At 47.1% G+C, this 24617-nt stretch overlaps 1 protein-coding gene across 1 annotated transcript in view; it reads right to left on the bottom strand.

Annotated features, from left to right (window-relative positions):
• KCNB1 (potassium voltage-gated channel subfamily B member 1) overlaps positions 1–24617 on the bottom strand; it is a 110963-nt gene that overhangs the window by 83704 nt on the left and 2642 nt on the right. Inside the window, exons 3-4 of the mRNA XM_021417086.1 lie at positions 15967–23308; positions 14128–14794 (exon numbers count right to left, since the gene is read on the bottom strand). Of these exons, the coding sequence (XP_021272761.1) occupies positions 14128–14694 (567 nt within the window). The 5' untranslated portion in view covers positions 14695–14794; positions 15967–23308. The remainder of the gene's footprint in view (positions 1–14127; positions 14795–15966; positions 23309–24617) is intronic.

The raw sequence follows: 24617 nt of genomic DNA on the forward strand, positions 1-24617 counted from the left end.
CAATGAGCTCAAGGCTAAGCTGTTCTCCATGCCTCTGCTAATACAGCTGCTTGCTGTTGAGAAAATAACATAATTGCACACCAAGCACTAAGCCTAATGAAACTATATTGATTTTGTTGTTAAGAACTATGTTTCTAGGATTGCTGGGCTACCAAAATGTGTTTTCTAAATGGTACAGAGACAGTAAAGCGCAGAGAAATCCCATTAATGATGTAACAAATAACCCAGCTCAGCAACCGTACTCGTTTCACATTCAAATCCTAAAAGTGATAGATTTTAATGTGCTCTGTGTCTTGCCAGCTACTTGATGACAGACAGTTTCAAATGGCACTCAGTCACTGGTCATTACTTAGATAAATCTTTTATACCATAACTTTTACCTACAGCAGAGGGAGGGGGCACAAAATGCCTAAGCTCCTCTGTACATGAGCACTGTGCCTGAATGCCTACACAAATGCCCAAGATGGGGCAGGGAACTGGAGAGCAGTTTCCAATGTCAACAGGCAACACATGGTTTCTCCAGCAGCCTCTTAATCTCAGTGTAGTCAGAAACTATGGCAAACATTGCTTGTCCTTGTGGAAACCACTGCACAAAGATTCATCACCAGACACCTGGAGGCTTTATGTGTGCTAGAGAAATGCTGCGCTCCCAAATTTGACTGTTCGTTATCACTTCCACGCAATCCACAGGGCAATAGCTTTCCAGGACAGCCTTCCCAGGACAGCCGACTTTCATGCTTACAGCCTAAAACATGAGCTTGCAAGAGTACACTGTCCAGAAGGAAAACAGAGCCTGGGATGCATATTAATTACTGGTGGCAGAAAGCCCAGGCAAGGTTGCTGCTCCATAGTCAAGTCATAAATCTGTCCAAATAGGATTCTGACTACGTCTGCTGTGTTTATATTACAGAATTTTATGGCCATGTGATTCTTCACCTGGAGAGGAACAGTATCTCTGTGCATCCAGCTAACGACAAAGATTTATTATCTGGTTAAAAAGACCTCAGTGTTCTCTGTGGGCCTTGCTCAGGCTGGAAGAACCCGTGTGTCCCCACTGCCCGCAGCACCAGGGCTGCAGGAGGGATGGGCAGGGGATGGTGACAAGGACACCGGCTGGGCTGGGTCTGGGCACTGCCTGCATAGTGTGCGACACAGCTGCAGACCCAATCTGAGGGTTAAGAAAGCTACTAGTGTCTCAGTGTGTGCCTCAGTTTCCCTCTTCATAAGATAAGCTTCAGGAGAACCTTGCTTGGTTTTGCCGTCAGGAGGAACACAACACAGCCAACTTGATGTCCTGATTAAGGTCTTTCTCCTACATCTAAAGGATCCAATTTCTGCAAGCAGAAGAAAGAAATTGTCCAAACTGACAGCAAACTAAAATGCAGATTGTTTAACAGCTGTTCCACAGAAACAATCTCTCCAGGCCTCTTAGATGCTGCAGATGACACATTAACCTTAAGCACTGAAGAACTGTAATTGAAGGAGGAAAATGTCCTTATTTTCATAGAAACTTAGCTAGCAGGTCCTCCTGGTGAAATGGGACCTTTAACTGCACCATCACTCGCTCCCTTTTTGCTACAAGCTCAATGCTAAGCAGATGCTTAGTACTTATTGACTTCAGAGGGATGGTTCACGTGCTGGAAATTGGCATGTGCAAGTTTCCCACTCTTAGCAAGGTTTTCACTTTGCCTCTAGGCAGATCCAATGGAGGGTCTGGCTGGGTGTGAGCATCACATAGTCCCAGGCAGCAAGGCAGGATCAGCTCTCTGCTCTGATACTCACTCTGAAGAGAGAAATGTCTGAAAAGGCAAGGGAAGGCGTTTTACATTCCTTGTTAATATACCAACATATAGCTCCAAAAATCTCCATTCTCGATCTCCAAAAGAAAATGTTTGAAATAATCCATATTCATTAGAGTTTTTAATCCCTCACATGCCAGAATTCAGCAGGCTGCTAATGAAGAAGACAATTATACAGCACTTCAGAGAAGGAAAAAAAAAAAAGCCCATCAGAACAGGTGGAAAGGCTGGAGCTCTGCCATATTTGCTCTCTGTGCTTTAGCACAGCACATCATTATTTTACTTAAAATGTATTGAAACATCCCAACAGTTTAAAGCATCAGTATGAGAGGGAAAGAGGTGACATTTAAGATTAATCATTAGCTGTTGACCACCTAAGACACTAAATCAAAAAGACGACAGCTGGTCAAACTAAGCTTTATCTGTATTCCTTCTGAAGAACACAAGCACAAACGATGCTGCATCAGCAGAGCAGCAGAAAGGCAGATTGTGTTTGTTTTGCCCCTTAAATTAGGGCTGCGATGTGAAAGTACAGAGTAAAGAAGTGGTGCCCAAGGGATTTATGTTCTACCAAAACCAGCTTGGGAAAAGTGAAGATTTTCTGTCTTTGCAGATGTGCGTCCGAGGCACAAGAGAGAAAATGCCCTTCAGGAGTTTGTGCAGGAATTCATGGTAAAGCCATGCTTTGATGCACCAATACCAGCCTACAGACCATCACCTCTCATCTTGACACTTCCTGCTCATCCTACCTGTCTGGGTGAGAGCACACATGCCAGAGTGGGATAACACTACAGGGCTGAATTTGAGAGCATTTAGCTAAGCTGTGGCTCATCAGACTCACCAGAACCACTCTGAGAAAGACTGCAGCATGGAGGTCAGTGGTGAAGGATGCTTACTGGATGAAACAGGCTTTTAAGAGGGATTTGCAACGTCCTTTTGATGCAAAAGACCATTGTATGGGTAGGAATAGTGAGCCCATTTACCAGGGTAATGGCACATTCACCCCCAAAAATGCTAAGGAAAGGAAACATTCCAGATAATAACAAAGGATGAAATGACAGCAGAGATTTAAGTGGTGCAAAACTGTTTAAGGACTTGGTAGAAAAGGAAAAGGAGAATAAAATTAGGAGGAGGCTCAGTGCTTCATTTCTCCTAGGATATAAGCATACTGATAGAAAGGATCTGATCTGCTGACCATTTAGACACACAACTGCACCTCATGCAATGATACATCTAATTTGCACACAATTATCCTGTTTTTCCACATGCAGATTGAGTAATTGCTTGCATAAACTGCGAGGTACATTTGCATATTTCAACCGCCTGATTTGCATGCTAAATCACAACAAATGTGCGTACAAACTAACTGTTCATCCTGCTTTGTGCATGCACACACTTGCCTGAGTCTACACAAACCAAGACCACAGATTACATCTGTGTGGAAAACATCAGCAACAAACCTACTAGAACTGGCCCAGAGCTCGTGGGTGGTCACTTCTGAGTTGCTTTATGATTAGTTTATAGCAACAAAACCTCTGATGCAACAGGCTTAGGTAAATCAAGCAGGGACAGCCAAAGCAGTAACTTTCTCTGTCTGCTCTGCTCACTGCTATGAAGATCACCACCTGAAATGAGCAGACAGGTTGAGTCCCCACTGATCTGCCCAGGCCCAATAGTGATGGAAAGTAAAGCCCATACCCTTCAAGAACAGTTTTTGTTTTCTCTGAGAAACACATTTATGGTGTGTTTTGGGGTAGCATACATGAGTTGTGAGTCAGGACAGTATTGCAGTTGGTGGCATATAAACACAGAACGAAAGATGGAACTTCCCACAAAGAGTTTATGAATTCAGTAAATTATATCTATAACTCCTGGAAGTAGTATTCTCCATGCCCAAGTTATCTGGACCTCAAAGCAAGTTTCTCAGAAGCTAGCACAAACTAAGAAGTATTTCACAGCCACTTTACAAGAAGCTCTTAAGACCATCTTTAAAAATAACTGCTAAGTCAAGAGGGTTTCATTCATGGTCATTCATAACCAGAAACTTGAGCAAATTTGTTCTTTAGCTTAGTGGACATGCAAAAATAATGGAATTATACCCACCCCAGTGTTCAGCAGAGACAAACGAGAGGCCAGGCATTGCTTTAGTGAGACCTCGTGCATTCGCCTAGCACGACGGATGTCTCATTTCAGAAGGCAGAATTTATGTGTTGAACTAGGCTTTGGCCAAGGCTGCAGGTATTGAATGAGATCATCCCCTGGGGCCGGTGGAAGTCTAAAGTTACTCCTATAGAATAACATTGTGTGTAAACACAGACAGAACACAAACGTGACAGTTTGTCTCAGCAAAACGAACTCTGATAACCAATCTAGAATGCAGCACAGTTTGTGTCTGGTGGAGATATTTACTTATTGGGACAAAGTCCCCTGTTGTTTCCTGCTGAACCCCACACAGAAACTTGGTGTCAGCATACGGACAGTGCTGAGTCTGCTGGCACCTTGGGCAGTGGGAAGGTCTTGCTCCTAAAACACTCCTACTTGACAAGAACAGCTTCAGTCAAGGCAGGGCCTGGAAATGAGCAAAGGGAATTTATCATACACTCCATACCTCATCTGCTTTAAATTTAGCTTGAGGAGTCAAAGTAGCAATAAATAGGAACCAACATCCCTGGAATCAGATACCAAGCCCACAACTTTGCCAAGCTAAACCAAAAGTGCATGCCAGTCATGCCATTTGGCATCTCTTCCAAAAGACAAACCCAGGGGCTGAGCCCTCTGAGAGCTCTTGTGGTACCAGAGGGTCTTCAGCATTCCTGGGAATGGAGTTCACATCATCTACAACATGGACATTGTCTTAATACACCATAGAAAAGAGCAGGCACTCTGAAAAACAGAACTGCTGTTGTGTGTGCCTTCCTTCCTGATAGTAACAGGTAACACACCTAAAAGCCTTGCCTTTCCTCAGCTAAATGCTGCAAAACCTGCTGAGATCCATCAGACTTCTACCTGACAAAGATTAGAGGCTAAGAATAACCACAGGTTGACTAACCAAGTTTAATTCTGCTCACTGGCAGCAAGCGAGAGGTACATCTATAAAGGGAGGGAGCACTGCTGCCACAACACTGGCTTTTATTTATTTTTAATCTCTGCTTTAGCCTAACAAAAACTATTCTTCCTGAAAACAAACCCATTCCTTATGATGCCAGTCAGGTCAGTTGGAGGCAGATGTTTCTGCAGCTCCAGGTGCTGCACCTTTCCAGGCCAGGTTTGCTCTTGTCTCTATCCAGGAGATTTGCTTATTTACTGTTTCTTCTGCATTGTTATATTTAAGTGTTGATTGATAATAAGAGGTACTGCACCAGGCAGCCGTGAAGATTACCTAATTAATGTTTGTGAAGCACTAAGATCCTCAGATGAAAGGAGCTAAGAAATGCGAAATATAATTACTATGCATTATTAATAAACTTCTGGCACATTGACAGGAGAAGACACAACACTTTTTTTTCCCTATTCTTTTCTAAAAAGACTTTCATGCTACAGAAGACAGATTTACCAAAAACCCACAAATTAGCAAACAAGGAGTGAAAGCTCCCCATCCCCCCAAAAAAATTTTAAACAGTGAGGCTGAGACATCCCTCTTTGCTCATGTTTTCACATTTCTGATCCTATTACGGGGATGCCTGATGGATGTTGTGTTTCACGCGAGGTTTGTCAACATGAGATCTAGGCACAGACAAGCGCATGGGTTTATGTTCTGTGCTGCTGATCTCCCTTGTTGACAGCCGGGTTTCAGAGCAGGCAGGATGCAGCGTGGTGAGCTGGGGCCATCTTCCATTGTTGCAGTGCCAGTGCCTTGGGGATGTGTCATAGAGCGGTCACTGCCCAGAAATTGTTGGACCAGAATAGCTGCAAACTTCAGCAAACAGCAAAACTGTTCACAGATTACGACCTGCCTGAGAGAGACTTGTGAATGGGCAAAGGGGGAATGCTCATAGCAATGCTGTGAGTCCTTGAGGCCATGCAGATGTCAACCTGCAGGTGGCATGGGGCAGGGTGGGGACAGTGATGCAACAGAGAGCAGCAGGCCATAGGATTTCTCCTCTGTAAAAACTCACTGAAAGCTGCAGGGCCTGGAGAAGTGCTGGAGCCCTGGGCTGGGAAGAGAGAACTAGGGACAGGCTGGGAGATTCTATGGGGAACAAGATTGTCATTGTCCTGAAGACCCCGGTCCTTGTAAGCCACACCAAATTCTTCTTGACTGCTGCCTAAAATGTGCTGAAGGAGCTCCCAAAACAAGGAAAAGCCTGAGTTCTGGCCAGCTGCTGTCCCACACATCCCATTGCTAACATGCGCAACACTCGCTTTGTCTGAGGAGATAAGACTGTTGCAGAGAAATATTTGACTTGTTTGTTATATTTGCTGTGTTTGTCCAAGAGCAGCTGCTTGTTAGGTCTTAGAAGTAACTGAAAACTAGCACTTTCCTTGCCCAGGGTACAAAGGAACTTCCATATGGAAAGGCAATTTCAAATATATATATATGTGTATAAATATATATACTGTGTTGGATATGACAATATCATTTCACAATGTGATTATATACACAGCCTCTCTTGTTGCACAGTACAGTTTAAGAGAATCCCCTTCCCGCAGTCAGAATGGCATCAGAAAATTTTGTTGTACAGACTTTGTGCTTTTGGATCCTACGGAGAAAACCCATTTTTTTTTTCCATAACCACTCAACCTTTAAACATATCAAAGTTTCCCAGGACCTTCCTATGCAGAGCGGGCTCATTGAGGGAATAGCAGGCCAGCTGGATGCTCCCCTCTGCCATGGGAGGGCACGGTGCCTTAGGGTACTGGGAAGCCAGGGTCCCCCCAGCTCTGCCCCCACCATCCCACTGACCTTGGGCAATTGTCTCCTCTTCACTTTAAGATGGGGATAATACATGTATCACAGGTTTGCCCTGGCCTTAAGTAATCCATCTTTTCAAAGCACTTTGAGAGCTTTGCTTGATGAGCACAGACATTATAATACTCATCTGCTCCCGTTACATTCAATGGGAGTTTCACCCCACAGAGAAACATTTAGCATCGCAGGACCTAGAAGTAAGCGTGCTGGGGATATTTGAATGCAAGAATTTTGGTAGACACTACACAGAGTGAATATAAAGGCACAGTGCTGGTGTAGAGATATTTGAAAGTCTTATGAACTTACTGTAGAATGAGTAGACATTTTTCATTAAAAAATAGAGCAAGTCCTCACTGACTCCTGCTGGCAAACACGCTTGGCTTGCGTCAGGCTGCAAAGGGGACAGGAGAGACCTCAGGCAGCAGACAGAAGTCAGAAAGCATTCACACTTGGGGGGAAGCTTACTTCAAGATTTGCTTCTGCTGTACAGAGTAACTGAGCAGCAGGAGGTGAGAGTGCAGCTATTGCCCCAGGGACTGAACCCAGGGCAAGGTGATCCTAAGGATAAAGGCAGCCAAAGCTAAAGCAGCTCAGGTGGGAAAGTGCTAAGTAATAGGGCGTGGGTCAGGGATCCCTGAGCTCTTGCCAGCCCATAGGTGTGTGACACGGAGTCGATTCACCTGCCCAGCCCTTGAAGCAGTTTTGCCCCATCATGACAGCGCCAGGGCTCCATGCTTCTCATTGAAACAATGGAGTTGGACCTCCAGGCTTAGGAAATAAACAGGGCAGCTCATGGTAACATCATCTCTGCTCTCCTCCTTCCTTTGTGCAGGATAAGTGACGATGCGTAGATTGTTAGGCAAAAACTAATATTAGTGTCTTGCTTCACATTCACTGCCACGCTGTGTCTGTTCTGTTGCTGCCAGATATCTCCATGGAGTAAATCATATTGACTGTGTTTATTGTAAGAACTAAGTGATCAGCTGTGAACTTTCTTTGACATAAATATTTTGCCACTAGTAGTGACAAATAGCAACACTGCTGTTGTAAAAGTAGCGTTGAGTTGTTCCTCTCCGTGGGGGCTTCACACTGAGAGAAATCAGAAGGGAAGTGTGGTCTGCAGGATCAAGAGGAACAAAGAGCTAAAAACACCCCTTTCCGTCCCTCAAGCTGATGGCAAGGACACTCATCCAACTCCATAAAACTGTTAAATGAAGAAAATGTTTCATAAAATGAAATAACTGATTTTTCATGCAGCTGTAGAGCACCTCTGCACAGCCAGCTCCAGCACCTGGCCCAAGGCTTTACTTGCAATGCAGCAACTGAAACTGCATGCACAGTTTGTGAGCATTACCCCATGCTGTATTTCCCACAGCCCAGGCCCAGCACTTTTCTTAGGAATCTTTATTCCTAAGTCTCCATGCAGATGAACAAAACAGGGATTTGCCATTCTTGCAAGATTTCCTACATTTTTGACTGATGCTGGCACCTTCAATCATATCTGCTCACAGGCTGAGCAACTGAGAGGATGGGAGAATGCTGAGCAGCAAGGCGAATGAATCTCAGACAGATTTGAAAGGTACAAATGAGAGCTGGTGCTTTAAAAATAGCATCGACTGTACTTCTACAGCTCACATCCTCTGAGGAATTCATTCTGAGCACAGCAGCTTGTCGCTACCCTCCCGAGGCAGGCGTTCTCATACAGATGTGGATACCCAGGCTCAAAGAATCACAATGTGGTCCAGGCTCTCCTAGCAGAAAGTCAGAGATAAGTTAAAAACCCAAGGATGCACCTACATATCTGTTTATGCACACTATACTTCACGGTACGTGCATCAAAAGGACCACTAGGCATAACAATTTTAACTTCCCTTTTTTAAAATGCTTCAGAGACTGCAAACCTACCAGTTTGTGTTGTAAGCTGCTGAACCCCAAACAGCAAGGCAGCAAGTGCCAGGCAGCTGTCTGCCTGGATTCAAGGGTGCTCCAGTAATAAGTCTGAAGAAAGAATCAGCCTTGATAGGTGATGGTCCCACATGGAGAGCTTAGAACAAGCTTGTTGTTGGCAGATGTATGCCAGAAAATAGCATGAGGTGTTGCATTAGGGATGTGGAGACTGAGAAGCCAATGCCATGGCACCTCCTTGCTTGTGATCCCCGTAGTGGAGATTCTTTACAGCCAACAAGAACGAAAGGACACAATTACCGAGATGGCAATAGTAATATTTTTCCCTGAACTGAGGGCTTAGGAAGGCTGTAATGAAGAGGAGTTCTGGGACATGGTGGCACAGCAAAACCTCGTGGAAAGGTCATTGGTGAGACTCTGCAGGGAGCCGCCTGTAGGAATTAGGGCTCCCCAGGCAAAAGACATAAGAAGCTCACTGGAAGGACAAGTGCCCAGAACGGAGCTGCAGGATGAAATGAAACAGATATAGAGCAGCAATTGTTTGTACATCCACGGGACAGTGCTGTGCTAGAAACCCAGCGATAAGCTATAGACCAAAGAGGCAAATCCCTGAGCCCATGGGGAAGGCTTTGGATTGAGGCTTTGCTTTTGAAGATCTCCAAAAGCAGAAGTTTACTTTGGATGAAGGGGAATATTCTCCTATATATAGCAGAACAGCCAAGGCAGTAGCTGTACCAGAAAAATGAAGCTCAGTGCTGCAAGCAAAATATGGGCCATTCAGCTTTAACTACCAAAGTCAACACCTGCCCTGTGGTGGGAGCCTCAGAGGCAGGAGGCATCGCTAAGATGTGACCCTTACAAGTAGGGAGAGGGGTTTCCTCTGCCGAATGCTAAATTCAGGCAGGTTCCTAGAGATGAATGAAAACTGCATGCCATAAGGGAGGGCCAGGAATAGAAAGCCCATGTGGGGGAAGAATGCTCTAGATGTAGCGCATACATCTCCAAGAGGTTTTATCATTCTTATTTTGTCCCTACTATCAACAATAATAAGGAAGGAGCTTACAGAACAGCCTTTTCAATCCCTAAGCAATGCATCCAGAGATTAGCAGCAGAGAGCAGTGGGCAGCTCGAGAAAAGCTGTTCAACAAATGTAGAGGCACGCATAATAAGATTACTGAATTGGAGTTGCATGTTTTCAAGGATAAACGTGATATTACTGCACTGGCAAAGACATAGTAGGAACAAGGTGAAAGATGAGAAATAGCCTGCCAGAGCTCTGGGATTGCTGCAGCTGAGCTCCCAAAAGGACAGGAGCAATGGAGAAGTGGAGGCAATGAAGAGGAGCAGCTCCCCATGAGCAGAGAGGAAGAGCATATCCTACTTGACATGCAGATATGCAGAGCAGCTTTTTGCAAAGTGGGTGATGTCATCATGTTTTTCTCAGCCTTCAAGACAGCAAGAGAAAAATAGATTGCATAGGAGTCTACAAGACAAGCAGGCTTTCCCCCTGCCCCCCTCTCTGCAAAACTAATTGCTCAAATATTGATCAGGAAAATAATTTGAAAGGACTAAAAGAAGGAAGGACTTCTTTTCCTCCTCAGAGGCAAAAAGGGTAATGTTATTGCAGAGCTACTGGAAAGATCCAAGTATTCAGAGGATTTCCAATACCATATAAGCTAATTCAGGTATTGAGTTGGTCTGGTTTGGTTTTTTGCTCATACAGGAAAGCATGGAACAACTGAAGTTTGGGATTTTTCAGGATGCTCTGAAGTCTGGCTGGATTTACAGCTGCGCTGGCTGTCCCAGGAAGCATGAGTGCCCCACCAGGCACAGACCCACAGACCCTAACCAGTGCAATTAGTGAGAACAGCTGCTATGGCAGGGACTTCTGCTCTGGAAATCTGGGTTGTGGCTGGCAGAAACCAGCTGCCCAGCTTTGGCCTTAGTGAGGGAAAGCACAATGAAGATAAACCCCCAAACCAGAGTGCTGGAGGACTGCTAGTCACTGCTGCCCTAACACAGACACTAAGTCCTGAGAAAAAGCAGCAGTTATTTGGCTTCTGGAGAGCTGTTTTTTCTTTCCTGTGAAAGCTACAAAGGAAAAATACCATCTAACAAAATGTAATAACTATCTCAGAAAATATCCGTACCTCATCTCCATCTGGAAGAAATCTAGACAGAAGTGAGCACCAGGAAGTCCTTCATCGTTAAAAATGTGTTTTGTGTGTGAACCAAAGCACAGGAGGAATGCTACTGGGGTAAAAACAAACAAACACCTTGAAGCAGATGGGAAAAAATGGTAAACAATATAAAGCAGGAACATGCAAAGACAACAATCACAGGAAGAGAAGGAAGTACTCACAAAGATTTCAGTGAATATTTCTCAGGGATATACAGGAATCAGGAGAAACTGATCCTTTAAAGTATCATGTGAAGTTAGACGGAGAGAAATGAAAAAGATTTACTAAACAAATGTCAATTAAATATCTTTAAATATATGTTCGTTTTTTTCCTTTGATATGGAGTCTCTCCCTAGCGCTGAGTTTTGTGCATGAATTTTCCCACTGAGTGAAGTGAGCCCAGCAGAGCCTCAAAGTCAAGCAGACTGCAAGGTGAGATGGCTCATGTGTAAGTTGCACGGGTGTGGGGTGGGTCACAAGGCGGTAATCCCAGGGCTTCAACAGCTGTCTGGTTCTTCATCTGAAGGCTCTCAAGGAATGGGCATTATAAAGTCTATCAGAGCATTCTCTTTGATTACGTACGAGATGTAGCATTGGATATAAGTCATCATTTGCCAGGAGGTGGTTAGTTTAAAAGCCAGATTGATTAGTCAAAAGATATGGGTAAATCCTCACTGGATTATGGAGCAATATATACACATCATATTAAGCACTGGGGGATTCTTCTTTCCTTATTTTAATGTCATTTTCCACCCTGAGGAACATCACGTATGATTCCTTTTTAAAACAAACAAGCAAAACGTCCCACCCTCTCAGGATTTAAATTGTCCCAGTATGACTACGAGAAGTTCTGCAGTACACTGTTATGGAGGAGTCAGGTTAGATGTTGGACAGAAAATGCTAAAATACAAAGAACACTGACTGTCAGCAAGACAATCTGCCTAGGAGTTGGACTACATTGCATGGCTTCCTAGGACTCTGTGTTTGGTTTCAAGAAAAACAAGCATTTGTAGTCTTTTTCTAGATTTCTTAAGGAGAACATGAAGGGAGCCTATACCTGCTACATTTAAATGGGAAAAAAAAACTTTTGCATTGAGTGGCACAAGTCTGAAGAAAAAGAACAAGCAAAAAGAAAATAATTTGGGGGAAAATTTGTGCTAGGTTATTCAGTGACAGTCATTAAACCTCAGAACAGTTTACTTCATTCCTTTCCTATGGAAAGGGTTTTAGATCCCAGACCTGGCAAAGCAGATCAAATCTGACTTTAGGAGACAGAAGCTCCTGGAGACGCATAGCCTCAGCAATAGTTCTCCACTGAACAGACAGCTTCTGGCCAGATTCTCTCAGCTACCAGGCAGAGGTTCAGATTTAGAAAATGCAGCCTGGGCACAGCTGGTCAGGTCAGATAGTGGGTCAGGCTGCCAAGTCTCTCTCTGCTCTCTTCCATCAGAAGATGAAGATTGTGTTCAGCCTATTCAATATGTGGAATGAATTCTCATGAAGGTGATCAAAGCAAAGGGCGTACTCTGACAGGAGAGAAAAGCTTTCCACTAGCAGGGAGAAAAACAGGCAAAGAATGGGTTTACCAGCTCTTCTGTCCCTGCCTGGTAAGCTAATTGTTCATCATGGTTATTTTCTTTGCTACACTTGAAATAGGTAGAAATCTGTGTTTGAGGTCTGAGAACACAGAGCAACCATTTTCATTACAGTAACCAAGTCACAGAATGGTAGCTTTAAATGGGAAGGATAATAATGCATTACGGATTCACTTTCAATTAATCCAGAGCCTGCAATGCTGAATGCACTTAGTCCGTGAATTTTCTCAGAAAATGAAGCTAGAGTGTATTTCATTTATAAATCACAAAAGACACTTATTTGGCAAGAACGACCCCCTGCTCATATACAATAAATCACAAACATCAACAGTCTCTAATGGATTTTGAGTCTGTGCCACATACAGCAAAGCCTGAGGCCTGTGTTTCAGGATTCCAGGACTGTGCCAAAGGAGCCTTATAAATGATTAATGCATTCAGCACAGTGTCATCTGTGCCATTGGAGAGAAAAAGACATTCAGGGGCTCTGTTTGTCATTAAAAAAGTGATAATCAGTTCAGCAGCAGACCATGGCTCTCCCTTCCCCTGCCAGAATAAACCATTTAGCTCCACACTTAATAAAATCCCTCCCCAAAACTTCACACGTTCTTCATTCATGGTGTGCAACATTGCAGAGAAAGAAAAGGCAGGGAAAGAAAAGGTCTGTTTTCATAAGTAGCCCTCCGAATCCAGACTTCCTGTGGGATAGCATTGGGATTTGCATTTGCACATGTATGTTTAACATGGGGTTACATTACATAGGTGGCTGGGGCCTCTTTCTACTTCTTTGCTATACTGTGAGGATGTCAGTATGTAGTCAATGCAAGTTTTGGTCCCTACTGCTCAGTCTCTCATGCTTTCCAGTCATCCATCCCACAGTTTTCAACCTCTCCCCCTTTACTTTTATCCCCATGGTTACTGAATCACTGTGTTCACAGAGATTTTCCTCACTAAAGAATGTGACTAACATGAGACAGCTAAATTATCAGAGCCAACTCCAACATTGGTTTCTCCTAACAAGGATCTTATCTTCCAAACGCTTTCAAATAGATCTGTTGCACTGGCACCAACTTCAGAGTAAGCAGTGCTTCAACTATTGACAGAGACAGAGCTGCAGCAGCATTGTACAGGAAGACTTAAAATAGTCTGGAATCAGGTAAATGATGAAATTTAAATGCTCGCTTTAGCAGACCTGCAGCTTAGAAATACGTGATACAAATACCTATGAGATGTACTTCACAAAAAAATAAAAAGTAGCCCTAGAAGTGAACACATTATTTCCTGGTAAGACCCAGCTCTAGGAGTTCAAGTAGATTTCCTCTTTTAAGAAATAGTTTGGCTAAGCAGTAGGATACAGATGTTTTAGGCCCCAAGAAATCTCTATTACACAATGCATTCAGACAGGACATCGAAAAACAAGTCTACTAACCTCCAGCCACAGCAATCAGCATATGCTGACCCAGGGGTCACAGGAGCTGCTCTCACACTGGCCAGCCTAGGCTGCCCTCAGGGCAGATCAAACTGAATCTCTTCCAAACCACTAATATATATATATATATACACACACATACATTGAGCCTCATTTGCATTTGGGAGGTCTTTCTCCCCTTCACTCATAGCATGCATTGAGCCACAATTGCCGAGACACTAAAGCAAGGGTAGCAAGTTTACACCTCAGGTAAGCATCACCACAGTCATGAGCCAACATACACAAGACTTAAGAAGGAATGTGGAAGTCTTACCTTGGCAGCTACGGAGGAGTTGGGCTTCTCCAGTAGGTCCCAGAGCTTTTTCCTTTTGTCAGCGCAGCAAGTGTTATCAAATTCCTCCCCTTCCCTTTCCCTCAATGTCTCAGCTTCTCTCTTCAACTCCTCATTCATCTGCTCCTTCTTCTGATGGTAGCGGGCCTGGCAGCAGGACTCCAGGTAGATCTCATCCACCCCCCAGTAGTCCAGCTCTTGGCTGAAGGACAAGGCGCACATCTCCTCCATCATGTGCAGCTTGCCAGTACGGTAGAAGTTCAAGATTGAAGTGAATGCCCCGGGGTGCCTGTCAAAGAAATACTCATTCTCCTCCAGGTTGTAGTCATCACAGATCTCCATGAGGGAGTCGTGTGTGTTGCAGTCTCTGAGCTTACCCAGCCTGGTCCGTGGCAACCTGTCCAAGGTCCGCCAGAGAACCTCATGGGCCAGCCCCCCCACGTTGAGCTTGACCCTGCGGGAGCAGGCCTTGCTCCTGACGATCTCCGTGGGGTCCGGAGGCAAAGAGGTAGTAGAGCGAGATCCATGCTTATTCATCCCCAGAGGCATCTCTGGTCCCCCTCAGGCTGGATGCTCCAAGGTGCGGCGTGGGGCAGGGCACGCGGGGGGCCGGCTCTCCTCACCTCTCCTTCCCCTCCATGCCCCAGAGCTGCAAGAGAAGCCAACCATGGGTCCCCGCCCGCTGACCTCCGCTCCCGCGGGCCGCCTGCCCGCCGGCCTTATCCCCGCTCGGGGCAGCCCGGCCCCGCTAATCTGCTCAGGGGGCGGCGGCGGCGCTGTCCGCCCTCGCGGTGCTAAACCGCGCTCCGCGCCCCGTTCGGGCAGGCGGCCTCGGGCAGGCGCTGTCCGCGCCCGCGGTGCTGAAGGCCGCCCGCTTCCACGTGGCGGAGCGGCGGCTGCCGCCGAGCTCCCCCGGGCGGCGGCCGGGTGCTGCCCTCTCTCCCGGTGGGTCCCAGGCTCTGCCCGGGAGGGTTGCCTGCACACCTCGTCTGGGGAGCTAAGGAAGCTGGGCACGGCTTCGGCAGCCTCTTCTGGCAAAGGGCTGGCTAGGATCTGCTGACTTAAAGGGAGGGCGTAGAGCTCTCCCGAGCACCGCTCGGCGCTGCTCCCCAGAAGGCACCCGGCCGCTAGCCACGGCTGTGTTGGTACGTTGTTTCCCATCCCGGAGTGACCGGACTGGAGCGCGCCGGCCCCACCACCGACAGTCCCGAGCGCACGGACCCGCCGCTCCCTCGCGCAGCGGGGCCCTGCCGGACCGCGGGCACCGAACCCCAGGTGCCCCCACGACCCACCCGGGGCAACTTCCCTCCTCTGAGCCGGTAGTGCTCCCCGCTCTGCCCGGCCGTGGAGGCGGTAGGGGGAAGCAGAGGCTATTATAACTCCAGCCTTGCAAATTTCCCCGAGGAAAGCGCTTGGAAAGAGAAAGAGGGTGTATTTCCAGCCGCTCTAGCGACGCACTTTACCCCTCTGGGCTATCCAGGGACGCCTCCCCATACCCCACGCAGCCCTCTGCATAACAGGAAAATCAACGAAAATGGGAATAAGAACCACCCCCGAGCCTTCCTTGCAAAGCCAGTGCCGTATAACAGCCTCGAGCACTGTTGCTTACACAAGATGGCACGAAGAGAAACCCCGGTGCAGAAAGGAACGGCTTCTCCCTGCCCAGCCGGCACGGCGCCGGGGCTCGGCCCCTCTCCCCACCGATCGAGATGCCCCCACCCCGACAGCGAAACCCAGCTGCTGCCTTCAGCCCTTCGCCGTGGCCGCTCCCGGCCGCAGCCCCACGAGGGGGAAGGCTTCACTCTCCCGGCCCGCACCTACCTCCTCCTGCGGGCTCCCAGCGAGGTGACGCGGAGCTGTGCGGGACCGAGGGCGGCTACATCGTGCGGCGGAGCGGGCAGCCGGGATGGCCCCGCTCGCATCCCCCCGCGGGCAGCCTCGAGGCGGAGGGATGGCGGCCGCGCTCCGATCTGGCCACGGAGCCCGGGGGGCGGGGGGAAGGGAAGCGAGGTAAATCGGATCCCTCGGCAGGAAGCTTTCCAAGGCCTTCCCTCGGTTGCAGCTCCTCGCTCCTGCTCGCCGTCAACTCCGAAGCCGCATCTGCCCCCTTCCCCCAGCCTTCTCTTGGTGAAGACACAAACGAAAGCTTTGGTACTTCCTTCTGCTGCCTCAAAACGGAGATCAACAAGTCTAGTCTGAACCTCCGGCTTTTCCCTGCAATTCTGTCCCGGAGTTGTTTGGAGTGAATTGGAAGTTGGGGGTGGAAGAGAGGAAGGCAGCTCCACCGTGAGCTGGGATGCAGCATTGCAGGGAAGGTTAACGCTTTCCTGACCTGGCCCTGCCGCCCCGGGGCTGATTTACAGCGGATGAAGCGCCTGGACCAGACCTAAAACCAAGGGGAGAGCTGCAGCATCCTTCCGTAGCAGTAGGACTATTCTCACCATCCTCCAGCTCCCGGTGGTATCATCCGCGAAAGCAGGAGCAGGGATTGGTGCCAGGAGAAAAACAAGCAGAGTGCTGATAAGCCCAGCAGGGCTGTTATGGCTTTCTAGGCCCTGCTTGCTGAGCTAGGAGCAGCTGAGCTCTGTGAAGCTGCACATCTTCATGCAAGGAGTGAGTTGGGGTATCAATCTCACACCAGCAATCTCTCATCAAAGGGAAAGCCTGTGCTTGAAATTGTTACACGTATTTGCAGATAAAGATGGGAGGAATAATAATGGATTTCTGATCAGGGATCTCTAAGTAACAGAGCATCTGCTAACCAGAAAACAGAGCATTCAAAGTATTCTGCTAGCACTCTATTCTCCTTCCCCTCCAAGAAGGGAAAATGGGTCTCAGCAGGAGCCTGCACCTTCATTAGCATTATTTAATGGGTATATTAGCACCACTTAATGCAGCTCACCTGTGTAGGTGGGTGTAGCAGAGGTACACGGCAGAGGTAACAAGCTCTGCTTGTTAGCCTTTTCTCCCCTTTGCAATGGTTGGTCGTGCCTCTTGGACTCTGTAGTGACAGTTCTTATTATGAGGTTTCTAAACCATGAACCTGGTGTCTATGTGATTAACTTGAGAAAAAGGATCCCAGTGCTGCTTCTCCCTACTTCATATGCTCCTCCACTTACCCCCACCTGCCTCCCATTGCCTAGTGTATGCAATATCACTGTTATGCTATTATTTGTGGTATTTGAATGTCCATATCTGTTTTAGAGATGACCTTCTGAAATCTCAACGAGGTTTTTTTTTTGTTTTGTTTTTTTTTTTTTTTCAGACTTCTTTCTTATAAGGAGAAGTGAGTCACTGCCTTCCTTCTGCAGTTGGGGAAATTAAGGCATAGAAAATCACTCAGTGTGGAGGTGAGGGAAAATTTGGGAATAAATCCCGTCGACAAGTCTAATCCCACCTCTGCTGAAGTAGCTCCCCCAACCCAAGAAAACCTACAATCAGTATCCAGAGCACTTTGGTTCTCCTCTTACTTTCACTTCTAGTTTCACCCCTAGACCCTACTTTACTCCTCTTACAATAGAGATGAAAATTCCTGATCAGGGCTGTGAAGCTAAATCTGTTAATGGTTACAAAGTGCCTTGAAACTTCCAGCTGGCAGTGCTGTATGAGAGCAGGTTATTTGTTTGTTAGCACTGGCATCCAGGGCACATTATCTCCTGTTGTGACAAATGGAGGCCACTCTTCTGCACGAAGAGAATGGTTGGAGGGAAAATGACAAGTAGCCTAATACAGGGACATGCATCAGATTCAATACAGCTAAATCACTGGGAGAGAAGCAATTCATTTTTATTTGCAAGCCATTTGTATCTTTCCACATCACTCTTGCTACACTGCCCATGTCACTCACATGGACTGGCGAGAGGCCAGGGAACCAGCCATGGAGAGGGGACAAAAAAGGGCAGCATGGAAGCACTGCTCCCACACTGTTCACCCTTCCACATCCTCCTTGCGAGTGTTGAAGGATCATGTTCAAGCGTCAGGTAGAACTGCAGGAGGGCACCCTGCAGATGGCTGTGCCTGTGGTGATCAGGGAGCCTGGATGAGAGGAGAGAACATTCCCAGCCCCAGGATGTCCGTTCTCTGCAGCACTTCTTGTTCCACGGCTAGCGAGTTTGTCAGCAAGGGGCAGTGCAGGCCTGAGGATGCAGAAATGTGCTGTCTGCTCTCCCTTCTCCAAGGTTATCTAACCTGCTCTTGCTTTAGATATTCCTTTTGATTGATATTTTTGTACCCTGAGCTTCTCCAAACTTTATTTATGGTTTGTTATTTCCACAGCCTATGGAGCCAGCCAAATGCCTGAATGCAGCCCGTGGCAAACCCTCTTCCTCTCTGCGTATTATAGCCATTATTGACAAGGAAATACTTTAAACCTCAAGTACTTAAGGGGAAATGCGCAGAGTATGACACAAATGTGCTCCCCTGGGCTCATAGGCAGTGGTATATACAGCCCTGGATTTAACCTGCCAGGCAGAAGAGTGTGGAAGGCACTGTTTCTCAGACCACAACATGACCACAGCACGGCCATACGTGTTGTGGTGGTGATGGGTTGATGGTTGGACTTGATGATCTTAGTGGCCTTTTCCAACCTTGATGATTCTGCAATTTTATGACAGCAAAGCAGGCTGAGCCTAGACGTGACAACGTCCCTCTGCAGTGCCTCCTCTGCCTGCATAAGGAAAAGTATCACATCTTCACAAACACCCACACCGCACAGCAGTCGGGCATCTCCTGTCCATCCTTTGAAGCAGGAGAAGAGGCTGATTCACATCATTGTACCAGTCACAGTGAACTAATGGCTGTGAGAAAGAGAGGCTCCTTGCACATAAACCAGCCTGCAGCTGTCACAGCAATGGCATTTGGAACAATGGGTTTCCAGCAGAGTGGCACAGCGGCTTTGGTGGCTCATGAGCTTTGGCCAGTTCCTGATGCTGAGGGATGCTGGTTTTCATATCCTAAATTGAGTTAGAAGTTGTAACAATAACCCATATTGTTCTCACAGCCCCAGGGCCCTGTGCTTGCTCTTACGAGTGGGAAAGGCTGTCATACACTGAGCTGTCTCAGTTCCAGTGCTTCCTATTATGCCCCTTTAAGGATTCCCTTAGTTTCCAGGGATTTTCTTTCCGGCACAGAAACACTTAAGATATAATGGAGATTTCTTTTATAGTCCAAAATCCTTTCCCTTAAATGGGAAAGAAAATTATCAGGTTTCTTGGCAGAGGTCTGTAACAAGCGTTGAAAAGTGCAGAAGGAACTGAGACGAATGGTGCAGAGTGGTTGTACGACCAAGAGCCTGAGAGCATGAAAACAGTGGAATACCAGGGAAAAATGCTGGAAGCAAGTAGCAAAATACAATCCAAAAATGAACCTTAAGTGCCGTGCCCTCCTTAGAAAAGCCAAGCAGAGCCTGGATGTCATTGTCAGCAACAGCTGGGCTTCATCATTGTTACATTCTCTGTTGTGAAAGCCACTTTGGGAGAGTTTCAGCTGAAGCTGCAGCCCTTGGTGCTGCGGATGGAGTAAGCTCTGCTGCACGGGGCAGGTTTGGTCACTGTTCTCCTGGTCCTAGGCTTGTCCCCCAGCATGCTCCGCCATTCACTTTGCCCTCTACTACCCCAGCTCTTTATCACACCATGGGACAAGAGAGCCATTCCCAAATTGTTCATTTACGTTTTTAAGTCCATCGCAGTTGGTGCAAATAACTGAGCCTCTGCCAGCATTCTGGGGTCCTCAGAGAGGCAATGGAGGATGTGGGAGGGCTGAGCTGCCTGCTTGGCTGCAAGAGGTGGAGGAGAGAAGGGCAGAGAGGTCTCAGCAGGGACCAGGAGTAGAGGGCAAATGCTACTTGGCAGAGGGCAGAGTCTCTGCTGGCTCAGATTTGGATGAGAAAAGACAGGTAAGGGCAGGCCTCTTGTATCTAGGGGCAGAGTAGCCACATGGGCACCCTGTCCTGAAAGGACCTGAAGATATCAGCTCACTCAAACTTGGGTAGCAAACATGCCAATACAAATGGGTTACCAGGGAACTGCATGGTTCAGATTCCCACAAAGCACACTCAGAGCTATCCCTCTGTCTCCAGCACACTGCCCTTCCCAGGATATGCCTTTCCTCCCCTGCAGCTATTAAGCTGCCTCTCTGTGCTCACTGACCACAAGCACACACATCGCTGCTTCACTTCCTGGGGATGGCTCTGCCAGACCCGCTCTGGTCTCCCTGTAGGAGATGAGGCTGGGAACCAGCCCGTTCCCTGAGGTGGGTGGGTGTTCAAAACACCACCCCCTTCCACATCTGCCCCATTCACATAAGGTCTGAAGCCAAAGGCAGTTATTTCATAAAAAAGCACAGACTTTTCTGCTGGCTGAGGAACAAATGTCCCTGAAGGGGTGATTTGCCTCATCAACTCTCTTCTAGGGAATTTGCAGAATGATTTGAGAAATTAACTTTTTTTCTACATATCAATACCACAGACCAAATCTTTGGGATCCTGACTCACAGCAGTGCTTGGTCCCCTGGGGATGCTGCTTTCCCCACACCCCATGTACACGCCCCTGTTCATTGCAGGGCAGTTGGACTAGATGACCTTTAAAGCTCCCTTCCAACTCCTATGATTCTATGATTCTGTGTAGGGGTTGAGGAGATGCTTTATCTTCCCCTCTTGTGCTGTTTGGGCAGGGCTGGCACAGAGGGACAAGCAGCCGCCTGTAAGGCGTTATCTAACACTTAGCTTTAAGCACTGGATTCTGTAAAGCAATTTGCCTCGCTGTATTATTCAGCAGCTGGGAATTTATTAGGCCACCAGGGGCTGGTGGCTCCTATTCATCACCCAGCATCCATCAGGAGGGAGCCACATCTGCCAGCCATGAGGTGGTGCAATGACCTCTCACTGGGGTGACCACGCACCCGACTGTGCCATCCACCTTGCGGCCAGGCTCCTAGGAGTGAGAACTGCCTCAAAAAACGCTGCAGCCAGAGAGCAATTTCAGACAGTTCCTGGGAGGCAACACCACAACATCCCCTTTCACACTGAAGGAAATTGAGACAGAAGGATTAAAGCAACCTGCCAAAAGCTGTGTGGGATGGAGGATGAATGAGCAGCAAAATGTATTCTAAATCTTAAGAGATATCCCTCGGTGATTCCTGCCAGGACTCTGCTTCGTGTGCAGCGGAACGTGCTGCTCAGGGGCTCCCCCCAGCAGCAGCTGTCACCAGGCTCATGCACCTTGGGGAAGGGCAACGTTGGAGGTGGTACCAACATGCTAAACTTTCTGTCTCTCATTTTTTCCTGAAGACCTTGCAGTAAGCAGGCAAGAATTGAAAACCCTGCATGAAGCCAGCCCTGCCTGGCCACTCCCTGCTCCTATTTGCCCTCAGCTATGAGGAAACGCTCTCCTTCTTCCTTCCTTTTAGGCCACTCAACAGTAATTAATGCTGGAGCTGCAAAGGGGTCAGAAAGCCTCATGTCTATGGCTGCAGAGTAACATTAGGACAGCCTTTGGATCTACTTCCAAGCAGATATTTAATGCTGTGGGCAGGAGTGGGGGCTGGCATCTCCTGGGAGTGGGGAGAACTCTGATTTTGGTGACCCTTGGGTACAGCTGCAGAAATCCCATGAATTGCCCGTGGGAAGGGTCACTTCCAGCCTTTCTTGGGTTATTTGGCATCTGTAACACGTATTTAATAAGATACATTTTAATTCTCAGGATTATGAAGATCACTTTAAAGCAGCTTATCTAACGCTCTTCTCCTTCCCTGTTTTTCCCCAAAGTGTTTGTGGGCGATGAGGAAGGCTGCATTAAGCCATTCTTGAAGGCTTTCTCGGATTAAACTCCTTCACATGGGACAGAACAGCTCCGCATGCATTTCAATGAGCTCTCCTCAGTCTGCCCTTTCCCTTCATGCAGGAGTGCTGCCAGGTGGTAACTCCTAACACTCACTAACCAAAATGAGCATGCTGCATGTAATCCTACAACACGACAACACTGCAGCAATCCACCCCAAATGAGCTCTATGAGAAAGGAGGAGGATGCTGAGAGCAGGGCAGCACTCGCAGGGAGCACAGAGCAGGACTATGTAAGGACCCCAGCTGAAGCCCTTCTTCAGCATAGCTGAATCCATTCCCCACCTCCAATTGCTTCAGATTTGGGCACCCAGGTTCCCAAAAGCCTTACAGCAGAACCCTTAATGCAACACCTGCCCCAACCACCCCTGCTCTCTTGAGACTGCCATTTTCCGGCATGATTAAACATCTAAGAAGTGCAACTGCTTAGAAATTGAGGTTTACTCCCATCTCTGAACTCCTAGCAATGGAGTGCTCTAAAAAGCATTTTGCTGCCCAAACTCCTCATGATAACACAGAATTAAGAGCTCTGGTGAATGCTTTATCTGTGAAAAGTAATCATAATGCAGCATTTCCATAAAACCCACTGGCCTTCCTGTGTGAGAAGGGCAGTGGATCTGTCTGGGAGTCACCACCTGCACCCGCACTGGGCCTGGAGGGACACTCAGCAGGACCCAGCTGCACCTGTGGCAGCCAGAAATCATTGTCACCTGTTTCTAACAAGATGCTTTATTTGACACAGGCCACAGCTGTCACCAGCTGGGGACAGTTGCTGTGCTCAGGGGGCATTTCTGCACCAGTGCCACTGCTGTCCCCATCCCTCCATCCTCCTTCTCCACCTCTCAGAATGCAATCTTCCAACCCTGTGATTCATACAGTCCTTGACAAATGAGGCTGCATTCCCTGTTCCTGGCATTTATGCTATGCCACCCCACCAACCAAAGCAATAACAATAACAGGAATTCTTCAGGATTACCATCATCGAGATTCTTGTTTCAAGGGAGGTGTCAGCTCCTTGCCTTTGCCTTTCTCTGTATGTTAAACATTATAAGCCCAGCCCCTGTAATGCAAAATGTAAAAGGCCCTCACTTCAGCCATTACGCCCCAGCACTTCAGGAATTCACAATACACTCCCAAACTTCTCCTCCGTCATCACATTCAAAGAGCAAGCAGCTGTCGTCCTTGTTCATTTGCTGGAAGCTTCTTCACCTCTTGCACGTGTTCAGTACCATGCTGCAGGCTGGGACACAAGGAAGGTGGAGATGTGCCCCTCGTGGTTGTGCCATCTCTGAGTAGAGGTGCCAGCAGTGCCTCTTCCACTCGTTGCAGCTGAGGAACATTGCAGACAGGTGATTCAAATAGAGATGCACTGTTAAAAGTACGATTTTCAAATGTATACATTTCCTTCTGGGTAATAAACACAAGTGTTTATTATAAGAAACACTAAACTGGCTTTAAACTTCCATAAAGATGGCTTGTGCATAGCTCAGCATTTCTGCTGCCCCAGGGCTGGCTCTTCCCTGCATTGCCTTCCCTGTGGCCATCAAAGGGTCCCCAAGGAGGCAGAGGATGGCTCTGCCAGGGCAGTCCCAGACACTGAGCACAACGTTAGGGTCACTACCCTGGGGTCATTTAGCAAAGAGCCCTGCTGTCAGCATTCATCCCCTGAAGTCTTTCAGCTCCAGATCAAAAGGCATTGATGGGAGGGGAAAATAAATCTACAATCAGCAAACCGTTGGTTCAGAAGTTGGTTCAGAACTGTTGGATCCTATTGCTGCAACAGAGTTCTGTTGTATTCAGCTTTGGCCAACATTAAAATTGCTCAGATTGGAATTTTCCAGGCAGTTATTGGCCCCTAGTAGGAATCAAAGACAATTTCAGGAAAATCAGGCATTTTCAGTGATTATGGCAAGAGAAAAGTATCCAGTATTGACAGAGATGGAGCTGTTATTGAGGGGGAAAAAAAGAAGGTGGTGTGATCTGGCATTTACAGACTGCACATCTCCACAGATGAACAAGGTAAAGAAATTAGGATTTTATGGGAAAGCCTTAGTTTTAGCAATTCAGATCAATCAATTGCTTGGTTTTGCAACCCAAATATCCCTCTAATGCAATAAGCTAGCAGAACAAAATGACACCAATTTAACGAACAGAGTGAAAGCAATGCTACCACGAAGTCAGGAACCTGGGAGCTTTTCCACTATATTGCACCCATAAATAATTCCTGTAGTTTGGGACTTTTCCTAATCTATGGTGTAAAAATCGGTATTTAATTAAAAAGTTAATTTCTAAAAGAATCTATATAGGTCACCGAGGAATAAACAAATCTAACAGATGGCTTTGATGTATAATCACACACAAATACCAAAGGCATCTCACAAGCTCTATATGCAGTGCTTTATCCAACCTATGAGATTTTAATGCTGGAAGGGGGCCCTTTGCCACAGCAATAGGGCAGGAATTAATGTGTTTTGCATCCTTGCTAGTGGATTTTTCTGTCAGTCCAACTCATAAAAGGACTTTCAGAGAGCAGTATTTGAAGCCCCCATGCTGAAGCTCTGAATGCAGCAGAACCAAACCCATTATTAATGGGTCTCAACCTCACACACTGCACTTACTGGGGGTTTATGCTGTGGTA

This window comes from Numida meleagris, chromosome 19 (genome assembly GCF_002078875.1).
Source record: "Numida meleagris isolate 19003 breed g44 Domestic line chromosome 19, NumMel1.0, whole genome shotgun sequence".
NCBI classification, from domain to species: Eukaryota; Metazoa; Chordata; class Aves; order Galliformes; family Numididae; genus Numida; species Numida meleagris.